Genomic DNA, 13,153 nt, shown 5'->3' with positions numbered 1-13,153 from the left:
AATCTATGTGTTCTTACTACAAATATTTCATTGGAGAGTTTCCGATGTGATTGGATCACTCTATAAATCGGGTATCTGTCTGACGACAGGTGTTAGTTATATACTACAGACTAAGAATCTCAACTTATCTCCAGATTTGTAAGTCGATTTTCTATGACGCAGGAACATTTTTTTTTCCTTTTTATCGTTGAATCAAACCGTCGTATCGAAAGCGTTTCTAAACAAAAGTCGAATTTCCAGCGTATGTTTAGGAAGAAGACCCATTACACCCATTTTCTTCATTATCGAACTGGTTGATGTTCATATAACGCACCGCCGCTAGGGGCACTGAAATAGCACCGCACGCAATCGTAGATAATAGTTGTTGTTCGTCCTGTTGTAGCAATGCTGATAAATCGCGGATACCAAACAGATGTTTCTATAACTCTCATAATATTGCGATCCCTGTTGATAGAAATTGTATAATAGTTGTGACGGTTGTTTAGGACTCAGTTGTCGAACGAGTTCATTAGATTACGTTGAGAAGACTATAGCGCCAAGCTGCGAGTCGGGTGACAGCTTTTGCGCTCTCGCAGGCGCTGATCAGTGTGCGGGATCAGTTGGCTCGGAGAAGTACATTCCGCACCATGTGGCGCAGTTCAACTCTACAGCGAGACCCTGTATCAAAGATTAAGGTTAAAGATTTGTGACGGGACACTCAGGCTTCCAAGAGGCCCCTTTATTCATATTCTATAGACAATAGATTACTTAGTACGTAAACATGGAGACTGGAGACGGTTGTGCGAGGTCTGAATTCTGGTGACACTACAGCTCTGTATGATAGAACAACAAGTATGTAAGTAATTAACGTGAATGTCTTCACCAAAACTAGCAAATGAGTTTCCTTTTTCTAAATCTTCTCATGAACAATGATTTATAATCAATATTTCATAATCTTGATATAAGCTTGTAGTCCACATGTTAGATACTTATAATAAAAAGTTCCCGTTGTATTTTCAAGCTTTTTAGAAAAGATATGAGAGGTATCTTCTGTTCTTGAGAATTCCTGTAAAAAGAGAAAGAACATGGGAAATGATAATGTTTTACAAACATATTGCGTTGCCAAAGTGTTTTACATATGTTTCAATGATGGGAATCAATGAGGAGGCTGTTGGGGGTAGGTGTCCACTTGTTCAAATGATCCGCTTGAAAATATCTAACTGGGATATATAGTCTTCGAGCTCGAACAACATTTATACTCTTTATGCTTCGGACGGCAAACTATTCTTGACGAACCTTTCTGTGTTAAACTTTCAGAAAAACAGCGTATTGAACTGTTACTTCCTGATCGATTTGAAATATTCAATGTTTGATGAATTGTACATAATCAAGTCATGATTCCATGTATTACAAGGAATTATATGTCAATGTAATGAGTATGTTACAATTAAATGTAGTTATTTACCTGTATTTGACTAAACTATCAAAAGCTTTCTATATTATTCATTTATTTATCATATTGACAATAAATTTTTGATAAAACAACGCACATTGCATTGAAATTCAGAAAGTGGTTTTCCACGAAAAGAAATGCATTCGTCATGAGACAAGTTATCGGGTAATATTGTTTTAAACCATGGGACTTAAGTGGTCAAATTTGCAGCGTCGAGTAGTATGTCTGCGTAGAGTGACTAATTAGGAGCAGTGCGTACTAATTGAATGTCGCTATGGGTAAACTTGCGTTGCGACTTCTGTTGACAACATCCCAATCGGATAAGCATCGACTGACAGTAATTTAAATACTAATTGGAAGGTACCGTCACGATTCTAAAGATTGTCTTCGCATCCAGAATTACTGCATATCTAAATATTGAATCGATCGTGTTAGGTCCGTTTAGTGGATTGAGCTTCGGTATACCATAGAATCCGTTCGATATATATCTTATGCAAATGTTTTTCAATGTATAAATTTGATATCGAGGGTCTATCTTATGAATATGACAATAGCAATGAATATGAAGCCCGTATCGAATTAAACTGTGGATTTCAGGATTTGCCGTTAAATAGAATGGACGTCGTAAATATGTAAAAATGTAAATGAAATATGAATGCGAATCGATGTGATTTCCGTAAGAATAAATTAATTTTGACAGGCAGCGAAATCTATCCAGACTATACGTATATCAGTCGAAATACAAATTCAATACCCGCATGGTTTATGTAATCAATTGAATTGATCATCTCATTAATCATGTCATTACTCGATTCATTGCCGGGCAATATTGCGTAGTGTCTGGATCACGTAAAAAAACTTCCATCTCGATATTGTTTCATTTAATCGATGTATTTATTCTTTTAATGATAATCATTTAACGGAAGGCAAAGGTAAATAAAGCAAAATGCAATAATTAATGCAATGAACACTTCATAATAATGATTTCATGGCCGATTTATTTCTGGTAATTACATATTTCGTCCGTACTAGTAACCATACGTAACTGGTAAAGGCCAGCGTTTCGTCAATTACCCTGATGTTTGCGTAGCTCTCAAAAACAGTCAATGTTTAATACCGGATATAGATTTTTGCGTTAAACACAAAACCGACAAAAGTCTAAATCGACCGATGTTTTCCGTAGATTCGTAGCAATTAGTCGTAGAGCTTGTTGTCGTTGGTTTGACCCTGATGTTTATACGAGGCTAATATTTAACGTTAGCTTAACTCTCAACACTCGTTAAATTGATATCCGTTTTATTGCAGATGATGCTTCAGCGGTTGGTGTCGGTTGTATCTGGACGTTTCAATTACAGCTGAAGCTGACTGTGTCATAATAGCGGCTGGAGCGTTTCTATTCTATTCAAAGCGGTGGTTGTCGGAAGTTTCTGGCTGAAAATCTCTCGAGCAAACGAGCTTGAAGTACACATCAAAAAGAATGTACACGCATGAGATATAAGTATATGTCATTTTGAATTCAGTCTCGTCATTACGCGGTAGCTGACAAAATGTCGAAATGGACCGTACACTGCGTTTTAATCATCTTTTTATCGACGATGACTGGTGAAACTTTAAATGAATATATACCTGGGCATGCCGACAACGCATACTTCTACAAACCGGGAGACATTTTACTCGCTGGACTCTTTTCGATACACGGCCACGGAGGCTCAAATTCGTGCGGTAAAGATATCTTCGACTTGGCCGTTTATCACGCGACATCTATGATGTATGCGGTCGGGGAGTTGAATTCGTTAAAATGGTTGCCGAATAATCTGACACTCGGTTATGTTATTTTCGACGCGTGTCGTAAACCGTCAACTGCTCTGTCACAACTTATGCACATTCTACCCGATAAGTCACCATCAAACAACCAATCGTCGAGTAGATATCCGTACTTCAAAGTAGCAGGACTCATCGGACCGGCTACAAGTTCCACAAGCTCATTGATATCTCCACTATTGGGCATTTTCCAGATACCGCACATCAGTTTTTACGCTACGAGCGATGCACTTAGCGACAAAACGAACTATCCATACTTTTTACGAACTATACCACCGTCGAAGTTTCAGGTTCGAACTATTTTGGCGCTTTTGCAGAAGTTCTCGTGGAGCTATGTGTCGGCTGTTTACCAGTCCGATACGTACGGAAGAGATGGGATTAACATGCTGGAAACGATGGCAGTAGAAAACGACTTCACTTTATGTTTCGCCGCTAAGTTCAGTATACACAAATATACGACAATTAAAGAATACGACTCGATAGTGAAAACACTTAAAACCTACACGAATGCGACTGTTTTAATATTGTACGCCTACACAACCGAAGCCAAGCATCTACTAGCCGCAATCTACAGGGCCAAAGCAGCTGGCAATTTCATCGTTATCGGTTCGGATGGACTAGGTGGCCCAAATCTGAACAATCCGTCCAGTCTGGCACAGCTTCCCACTGGATTACTCGTCGCCGACGCGTTCATGTCAAATAAAACTCAATTCGACGCTTATTTCAAAGATTTGAACGCATCCGATGCCGAGAATAATATCGTATTGCGCGATTTCTGGGAAAGTAAATTTGACTGCTCGTTCGCAAACAATACCTGCGACGCGTCATCTCGTTACGACGAATCTCGCGGTTTCTATAGCGATTCCTCCATTTCGCTTGTTCTTAACGGCGTTTCCGCGTTTGCGCAAGTTATTAAGACTCTCATATTGGCCGACTGTCCAGCCGCGAACAGCGCCACGGTCAGTCATTGCATCGACGGAAGCAAAATCCGTTCAATGCTGTTGAATTCCACACAAATAGGTCCCTGGGAGAGTGTACAATTCGACGAGTTTGGCGATAGGGTCGGGAAGTACGTAATACGTAATATTCAAAGATCTGGCCGGAGTGATCCGACGGTTGAAACGGTGGCCATTTGGGATATCAATTCGAACGCGATGAATTTGACCGACACGCCTATACAGTGGCATTCGAATGTATCCAGGTTCGGCCCGTACGGCGTTCCTCTCTCCGTGTGTTCGACTCCGTGCCCCCCTGGCTTCGAGTATCAGCGCCGCAAGCAGGTCTGCTGTTGGGATTGTTTGCGATGTCGACCGAACGAACGAACGGTCGTCAATCAAACTCGATGCCAACGTTGTCCGCTTTACTGGTGGCCGGACAGCGTCAACTTTACGACATGCCAAGAAATCGAGCCCTCCGAATACAAGTGGTCGTCTCCTTTCGTATTAGTGGTCGTAGTGTTCGCGTCTTTCGGTTTTGTCCTGACAATTTTAGTTTTCATACTTTTTTGTCGAGCTCGAGAGTCGAAACTGATCAAAGCGTCCAGCGTCGAACTTATGTACATCATAATAGTGAGCATCTTAGTCAGCTTGGTGCTAGTTTTCACGCATTTGTCTCCACCAACGACTGTGATATGCTACTTCAATATGGTCGGTCCGGGGATCGTGTTCTCGGCCGTCTACGCGCCGATTCTCATTAAAACACGCAGAATATTTGTGATATTTGACTACGGGAAGCGCACGAGAACACCGCCAAGATGGATCAGTCGCCACGTTCAACTCATCTTTGTATCCACACTGATTACAATTCAGGTAACATGACTACTCGTCAATAAACGTTGATGTGATTTATGCGTCCAGCAGAATCTTTTGTGGCGTACCGGACGTGTGTCTGGAAAATCTTGAAATATCTAGGCCCAAAAAGATGTTTAATAGTTTAGTTTACACGTGGAAAAATCGTTTAGATAAAATGTATCTAATCCACAATTTTGGATCCCTAGTTTTTTATTCTGCTTAATGACACTCCAATCTTTTGCTACCGAAAAATTTTATCACACAAAAAACTAAGAATAGCAAGAGTTGAATATATTTTGTTTCGCGCAGTCCAATAATTTGCAACCCTAATAACTTATTCAAGGTTATTTGAAATCTATATTTTGGGTTTTCTTTCTAATAGCAAACCACCGAGTGTTTAAGGTATACATTACTCAGTGCTGCTTAGTCGATATGTTTTGAGAGCCCTACAGGAATACTTAATGAATCTGTTATTTGTTTTCCGTTTAATTTCGATAATAATTCTCGGTATATTGGTAAAGAATTTTTTAGAATTCTGACAAGCACATTCATATAGCAAACTATTCTTCATGTCAAAAAGTGGTCATAAATAGGTGCTAAATTCTATGTATGATTTTACATTCACCGACTGACTTCCACAATATTTATTTTCTGCCTTTATGGCTCACTATAACACTTTTTTACGATGCCGTAAGACTAGAAAAACCAATTCTTATGCGAAAAGCGAAAGACAGATTAAGTCAGACAAGGTAAGAGGTGAATCGACCCGACAGTTCGTCGTTACGACTAATTTCCTTCGTAGCATCGTGACATATCAGATAGAACATGGGATGAGAGTAAACAAGGTTCTCCTAACGTAGAACCAATTATATTCATCACGACGCGGCTAGATCGATTTGGCAGTCAACATTAAATCTCTTTTGAAGACAGCCTCGAGATTTATTTCGAAATTTCACTTTTAAACTTGATGAACGTCACTGGGAGATGCGTGTAAATATTCAATCGTAATCGGTGTATACCCGATAAATGAGGATTTCTAAGTTTTTGTCGAAGGGCTGAGAAACTTCTTTTTGCAATGAACAGCTGATTAAATCTGAATAGATCGAAAGCAACTATGATAATCAATTTTAAAACATGTATACAATAAGTATGCATCCTCTTGGTAGTTATTCAGTCTTGGAGTCTTATTTATTGTTATTTCATTACCGCATTCCAGGTTTATTTCTTCGTGATCCTCATTCGATTCTCGCGACCCATATTCCCTGTCGTGACATATTATCTGCGAACTTTAGCGCTTCATGTATAATTCAATTCACAACTGATGTTCTATTTTCAGATAGTATTGTGCGGCATCGTAGCCATTATGGAACCTCCATTACCGACTAAATCGATGCCTTCGCCTGACCGCCGTTTCGTCGAAAGAATTTGCTCTATTTACGCAGTGTCGGTCATGGTTCCTCTCGGCTTCAATTTCCTGTTGGTTCTATCGTGTGCGGTGTACGCATTCAAAACCAGACACGTACCCGATAATTTCAACGAAAGCAAATTTATCGCTTTCAGCGTGTACAGTAGCATCGTCATGTGGTTGGCGTTCATTGCTATTTATTTTACGAATGGAGCCGGTTCCCGCATGTCGCTAACGTTCATTACGGCCCCCATTGTCGCAAACGCGTACGTTATTTTGTTGATTTTGTTTTGTCCGAAGCTATACGCCGTGTATTTCCTCGAGGAGAGTGACCTGCGGATTTTACCGTCGACTCTCAGGGGAAACAGCTTAAGAAAAACGTCTCGGAACGCGATTAGATCGCTCGATGCGACGTACGGCGAAAGCGCCACAGCTGCCGTCAGCGGAGTCGATATATCCACCACTGTCACGTGATATGTGAAGGCGACGCTACCATCATAAGAAATGTCAACTGTTTTAACAAATCGATTTATAGTGAATTATTAACAATATAGATGTTTAAATAGCCATACAATTTCCACGACTATCTATGTATTTGTATTAATATCTTAAATTATTCGAAAATTAGCAAGTTTGAGAAACTTGTCAGTTCATGGGATATGTATGTCAGGCAAATAAAACTTATCAATGTACTCATAATCAAAATTCACATCCATTGATTTTTATTGAGAATCAATTGATATTCAGAGGTTCAAAAATTACAATGAAACAAAGAGTTTGCCGAACACATACGTAGTGGAATCTCCCGTTTGTGGTTGTCTTACATTCGTTTCGAAATAAATTGCGCGGAAACATACATTCTAGTCGTACTAGAAGTTTTTCTGGTCTTTTCATTTTACCAGGTACAATCTTTATCATCACTCAGTCACTATTTCATATAAATCTGAAGCTCCTCAAAAGTACAGGCGAGACCGTCCACAATATAGCATTATCTTCCTATATTTTCTACTAGGTACGCCACGACGAGTGTAAAAGGGTGACCTGTGAGGTAACCAGTGCTATGAGCAATTCCAGTCATCATTCCTGCAACTTTCTGCATTCGGGGGTCTGAACCAGCAGCTCTAAAAAGTGCAAGGTGTATATATAATACTACAAAGACACCTTGGCTAAATTGAGGGGCTTCAAATTAATTTACCTTTTTGCGTACATGAACGTAATACCAGACATGTGTCCATTAAGTAGACCAAATACTACAGCTCCAATCAGAAACCAATAATCATTTAACACTACCGGAATACTGCGCGTTTCCGGACGAAAGTTACACAACAAATAGAATGGAATGAACATAAATCTCGCCATTTGAAACAATATTATTGTCTTCGGCGGAGGCTACAAAATGAAGATACACTTTTAGTCGTGTGACCTTATACGTACATGTTTTCTTAAGTATTATGGCTATTTTGTGAGGGCAGGGGGTATCTCAATGTGACTATATTTTTACCTGTGCAAACCGTGAATAGCTGAGCATGTTTGTCGTCACCGCTAATACGTTCGGTATCATATAAGCGATGACATCCGTAAAATACTCATCTAGAAAATAAGATTAGTCTTGGTCTATTCGCATGACCCTATTTCACGAATCGAACAAGGTGTGATTTGGATTGTTGAAATCGGTAAGAATGGAAATATTATGAAGTATTCATTGGCATCGTTGTACGAGGAAGAGGCCGGAGTTTATTTTTACCAGGAATGAAGAAATCTGGGTCCATTCTCTTTATGTCAACTAATATAGCCGGATAAATTGTCATAGAAATAAAACGATGGAACCAAACATCAAATAACGCTAACCACATCTGAAAGCGAAAACTATGCATCAACTTAAACTATTTACAATGAAGGGGAGTACAAGCGTTGGGGACTTATTTCTAGGGGACATTTTCTTTCAAAAATTTCAGTAATAAAAATTGTTTATTTCTCAAAATACAATCGCAGTGAACTAATAACCACCCATAGCTCTGCTTGAACGTCACCGTTGAAACGTGCAGTCTTAAGAATCTTACTTGTTTAAATGTTTTCATGTACGGTAAACCCTCCACTAGTTGACTTTCCGCTAATTGCTGTTTATCCTCTGCATAATTTACCCGGTAATATCTCTAGAATAATCAAAATATCATCTTACTTCCAGATCGAACAACAAATAAAATCTAAATCTGTTTGTTCAACGTAAAGTTTGAAAATCATTATCGAATTTATATTTTGATTTGTGTCCGAGACCCGTTGCATCTTAAACATATAGATGAAAACCCAGTGTCACCTATAACACCACCCGTAGACCTGTGACATTAGGTCAAACGTCATTATTACCGTAAGTGGTAGGGCTATAAACAAATCAAGTGCCGTTATCAATATCAATAGAGCCACTACGAAATATATTATAGCCGACGAACGAGGGTCACTTCCTACAAATTAAAAACTGTTTCAATTTTTCGCTCATGTCAAAAACCGTGACGGGAAAGCAAAAGAAAAAAGCATTCGCGAAACCGTTGATGAAGTACGTAAACATTAAATATCTCACAAAATGTTGTGAGATTTGTAGAATAATGATTTTGAAATGAAGATTGTTCTTGGAAGACTGAGATGGAAAAGAATTTTTATACCTGTTTTGGAAGTCATTGAAAGGACGGAAACTATGACACCACATACGTTCTAAAAAGATAGAGAGGATTATCTGACCAATAATGCCATGGAAATAGTATATACCTGGAATGAAAATGGGGAACTCACCATTCCAGTGATACAACTGTTGAGGTAAATTGCCGGAAATTGGGCTGCTATGCCAAAGAAACAGTTACTCCAAACACCAGTGCACACTTGAAAATGAGAATGACAAGATCTTTTCCAAGATTTCCTTGGGTTCAGGGAAAAATGGTTAAGACATCCAAACTTACTGTTCATAAAAACGATGAGAAGCAACGTAACGCCAAAAAATAATTCGGGAGCTAAAAATATCGAAAATCGAGCATTATAATTCGACCCTTTCGAACTTTGAACCAAGAGAGACGAATCTCCGATCATTGATTTAGTAGAGAGCGATAAATGAAATGAATATTGATAACGCGATAACGTCTGTACCTTGTGACGTATCAATAACAGCAAGTGCTATTGTCAATACAAACAAACCGCTCAGAACCAGCATACTGACCACAATCCGGATAGAAGGTTTCGTCCTGAAAATTTAATGAATTTCGATTATTCTGTATACACATAATGTCGGGAACTTTGTCGTCCACCCATGGAAAATATCATTTTGGTTATTGAGGTGGTCTTAATGTCAGGCTCTGACACTTGGGGGCGTTGCAGAGTTTTTATCTTTCACCTTAAAAGTCTGTATATATTTACTTACTTTCCATTACCTTGATAAAACAAGTTGAAAATGTTCAAACATGTGTTTGGTATCTGCGAAGATATTCCGGCATATGTAAGAAAATTTCTACGATAATCAACATCACCAGCCGGATACAGTTTATAGTCGATGAAGTACTGAAATTAGAAAGAACAATGGATAAGCATCTTTATCATACGAAGATGATATTGGGCATATTATATGCTACAATTTGAATCTTGCATACAACCTCCTTAGCCGTCATGAAGAGATTCCAAGGTAACAAAATGCCGAGACCTTGCATCATGCATACAATGAACACTATGTAATACCTATTCAAGAAATGTGAATACATGAAAATAACGGTGTGCTCGTTGTATTAACGCCATTATTGACGCTGTTTAATCTGTTCCTGTATATGTACCTGTCTTTTGCGCACCATGAATCATTTTTATGTTTTGACTTTTCTAAAAGTGGCGTAGATTCTGTTACTTCACATCTCGTGTACAGCCCCCGGTCCACTTCGCTTGCTAGGGCAATTTTGTCACACCTTCCAATCTCCTTCGTCGACCTATCCTCATCATCTAAGTTTGTTTCTCTCATGATTTTACTTCAGTTGCGCTCTTGTATGTTTCGAGATCCGAGAATGATATTTCAGTTAGTGTCGGAGTTTATAGGAGTCCACTTTGACCAATCACCAACCTGTAAAGTTTGTTGATTATGTGACCCGTATAAAAACCCGATTCTAATTGAAACCAGTTTTGTTTTGATCGATTAGATAAATATGTCGATATATGTGCAGTCTACAGCTAGTTTATATTTACATTTCGTGTTACCTCTTATTGGTATTTAAGAGTAAAGTCTATAATATCATACATCGTTTTAACTAGTATTTTCCTGACACAACCTAAAAAACTAGCTTACATTGGTAAAATTCATGGTTCAAGTGACATTTTATTGGCAAAACATGATGCCCCATATTCATGTATATCACTGCTGAGTTAGTATTTCATACGTTTTATAGCTGAGCATCGATCATAACTGAATGAAATCGAAATGAATACACGTTTCTACGAATCAGTCCCTTAATTTGAGATAGAATGAATCTAATCGTATTACACCACTATGTTTATGTCACGTTGCTTACTAAGAATCAATATTGGGATTCGCGAAAAAAACATCTGCTTAGAAATAGTTTTTTACACTCATTTTCAAGGAGTTTAACATTATTCGATTCAACTGCAGAGAAAAACCTAATGAACTTCTAAACGCACGAGCTAAACCAAAGCGAACCTGTTCGGTGCATTAAACTGTTTCTAACTACTCCCCACATGGTGGTGTGTCTATGATCAATATCAAATGCGAACAAATTGCTTTATGCCTATTCTGATAACGTTCTCGCGCTAGTTTGTATGTATCGTTTTATGCTACGTAAAACACCTGAAATGTATAAAAATGAAGCCTGCATGATGTACACGTGTACGTACTGAGTGTATATTGAATCCTCACTAGCTTCACAACGAACACCTTCTTTATTGATACGTGATTTATTCAATAAACAAACTGATTTACGATCGTTTAACTGAACGACGAAGAAGCGCATTTTAATTGGAAATTCTCGAGCGAATCATTCGCGCCACCATCAAAGAAGAAGGAATATTTCGCCAAATTGCCGCGCCGTCATCGTACGTCATCTGCTTCTGGTTATTAAACGAGAAATACATGATCGAGTGCTCCGACGGCCTGAATTCATCCCGGCATCGGGGTGATCAAATTCATCGGCAATCGCTTTAAAAGCACCGCCGTTGACATAACCGTTAAGTGTGGTATTAAGTGCACAGATGGTTTCGACTGCCGGAACATGAAAATTATGAAAGCTGATACATACGCATTTACATTTGGACAATTGGATATGAACATTGTATGTGCACGATGTATGTATTCTATTTTTCCTAATTGAAAAAACATCTGGCACTATTGACAATAATCTGTCATTCGAATTTCGTCCGATTACTAGAAAAGAATCGTTTGATGATAGTCTCACATTCATGATTATTTAAGTGTATTTTGACCAGACAACAACTGGACATGGCAAATCAGTTTAAAGAATAGCTCATATGAATGGGTCAAAACGTCAAACGTGTCCTGCTCCTGTTTTCTTCATAATCGTAGGTTTTTCTTTCACTGGAGACTATACGATCTGCCATGACGCGGAACATAGGATCGCTGTTAGATAATAACGCTACTCGGGCGAAAACAGACTTGTTCGGATCGAATGGATTAGTCAAATATAACATGTCGCTGGTAACCTGGACGATCAAGGGATTTTCAACTTGAAAAACCGGAATTTGTTTACACGTTTTTTGTTTTGTTATTAATGAACATACTCTTCGACGATGGCTGATTCGGGATACAGAAAAATGCTGCAGACCTTTCGCAATTCGAACACTTGTCTCTGTATATTGGGATTTCTCGCCAATTTTAACGATGGCTTTTTTCAGACTGTAATAACTACGATTCAGCCATCTATATTGGCCGCAAATGCCAAAATGAATTTAACGTGTGACGTAAACGGAACCTACGTGGATAAGTGTAAAAAGGACGTCGGTCAGCTGGAAATCGCCAATGGATGGGCACTAGCGGTAGCCTTAGTAGTTAAATTCATGATTTCGACAATAATCGGAGTGATCATCAACGCTCAGGCAAATCGTAAATTCGCTTTATTTGCCTCGAATTTAATGGCAGTCGTCGGAGCGATCGTTTTGGCATTTGTTTCGCAATATGTCGTCGTCGTTGTATCTTCGACAGTTATAGGAGTCGGAACTGCAGTCGCTGTTATCGTATCTTTGGTCATCGTGTCCGGAACGGTGTCTAACGATAACGGGAACCTTTCAGTTCTCATCGGTGTGTCCGTTCTCGGCAAAAGTGTGGGCCTGGTTTTAGGGGCGCCTATAAGTTCACTTCTGTACAGTTACTACAAAACGCAGATCTCGGCACTATTCGTCGTAAATGCATTCTTAATACTGGCGTCAATATTCGGTCTGCTGTATGCCGGGGACGAACGAGCTGAAACAGCCAATACTACAATCTCTATCAAAGAAACATTTATGTTTTACAAGAAAGTCATCGTAGATCTGCATTATTTGGGATTCATAATCTTGACTGTATTCGGTAACTTCGGCATTTGTTACTACTTCGCTACGCTACCGCTGTATTTACAAACTGATCTAGGATTTTCGCTGAAAGTATTTGGATATTTCACCTTGCTAGGAGCAATCTGGCAAGTTTTATCGTCTTTGGCCACCGTATATATTGCCACAAAA

The 13,153-nt window shown here is 38.9% G+C and overlaps 2 protein-coding genes across 6 annotated transcripts; one reads left to right on the top strand and one right to left on the bottom strand.

Annotated features, from left to right (window-relative positions):
* The first annotated feature begins 297 nt into the window (after positions 1 to 297).
* LOC141912078 (metabotropic glutamate receptor 3-like) lies at positions 298 to 6,922 on the top strand. 2 transcript variants are annotated; one of them, XM_074803272.1, is made up of 3 exons: positions 298 to 835; positions 2,738 to 5,061; positions 6,380 to 6,922. In XM_074803272.1, exons 2-3 carry the CDS (start codon positions 2,980 to 2,982, stop codon positions 6,920 to 6,922), a joined length of 2,625 nt encoding a protein of 874 aa, XP_074659373.1. In that variant the 5' UTR covers positions 298 to 835; positions 2,738 to 2,979. The 2 variants fall into 2 exon arrangements, with proteins under 2 accessions (XP_074659373.1, XP_074659383.1); XM_074803282.1 differs by lacking the exon at positions 298 to 835 and adding an exon at positions 1,048 to 1,156.
* Positions 6,923 to 7,305: 383 nt separating this feature from the next.
* On the bottom strand, positions 7,306 to 10,505 carry LOC141912084 (equilibrative nucleoside transporter 2-like). Of its 4 annotated transcripts, XM_074803295.1 has the most exons (13): positions 10,255 to 10,505; positions 10,081 to 10,162; positions 9,852 to 9,988; positions 9,581 to 9,675; positions 9,397 to 9,447; positions 9,233 to 9,318; positions 9,106 to 9,154; positions 8,813 to 8,907; positions 8,509 to 8,601; positions 8,193 to 8,301; positions 7,950 to 8,038; positions 7,644 to 7,837; positions 7,306 to 7,569 (listed from the first exon to the last, which is right to left on the bottom strand). In XM_074803295.1, the coding sequence occupies exons 1-13, from the start codon at positions 10,431 to 10,433 to the stop codon at positions 7,437 to 7,439; spliced, it is 1,392 nt and encodes a 463-aa protein (XP_074659396.1). In that variant the 5' UTR covers positions 10,434 to 10,505; the 3' UTR covers positions 7,306 to 7,436. The 4 variants fall into 4 exon arrangements, with proteins under 4 accessions (XP_074659396.1, XP_074659403.1, XP_074659419.1 ...); XM_074803302.1 differs by lacking the exon at positions 10,081 to 10,162 and having other exon boundaries at positions 10,255 to 10,407; XM_074803318.1 differs by lacking the exon at positions 10,081 to 10,162 and having other exon boundaries at positions 9,862 to 9,988; positions 10,255 to 10,373.
* Between the last annotated feature and the right edge of the window lie 2,648 nt (positions 10,506 to 13,153).

The sequence above is a fragment of the Tubulanus polymorphus genome, chromosome 1 (genome assembly GCF_964204645.1).
Source record: "Tubulanus polymorphus chromosome 1, tnTubPoly1.2, whole genome shotgun sequence".
Taxonomy (NCBI): Eukaryota; Metazoa; Nemertea; class Palaeonemertea; order Tubulaniformes; family Tubulanidae; genus Tubulanus; species Tubulanus polymorphus.
The sequence above is the reverse complement of the archived record's forward strand: the minus strand, read 5'-3'. Positions and strand labels throughout refer to the sequence as shown.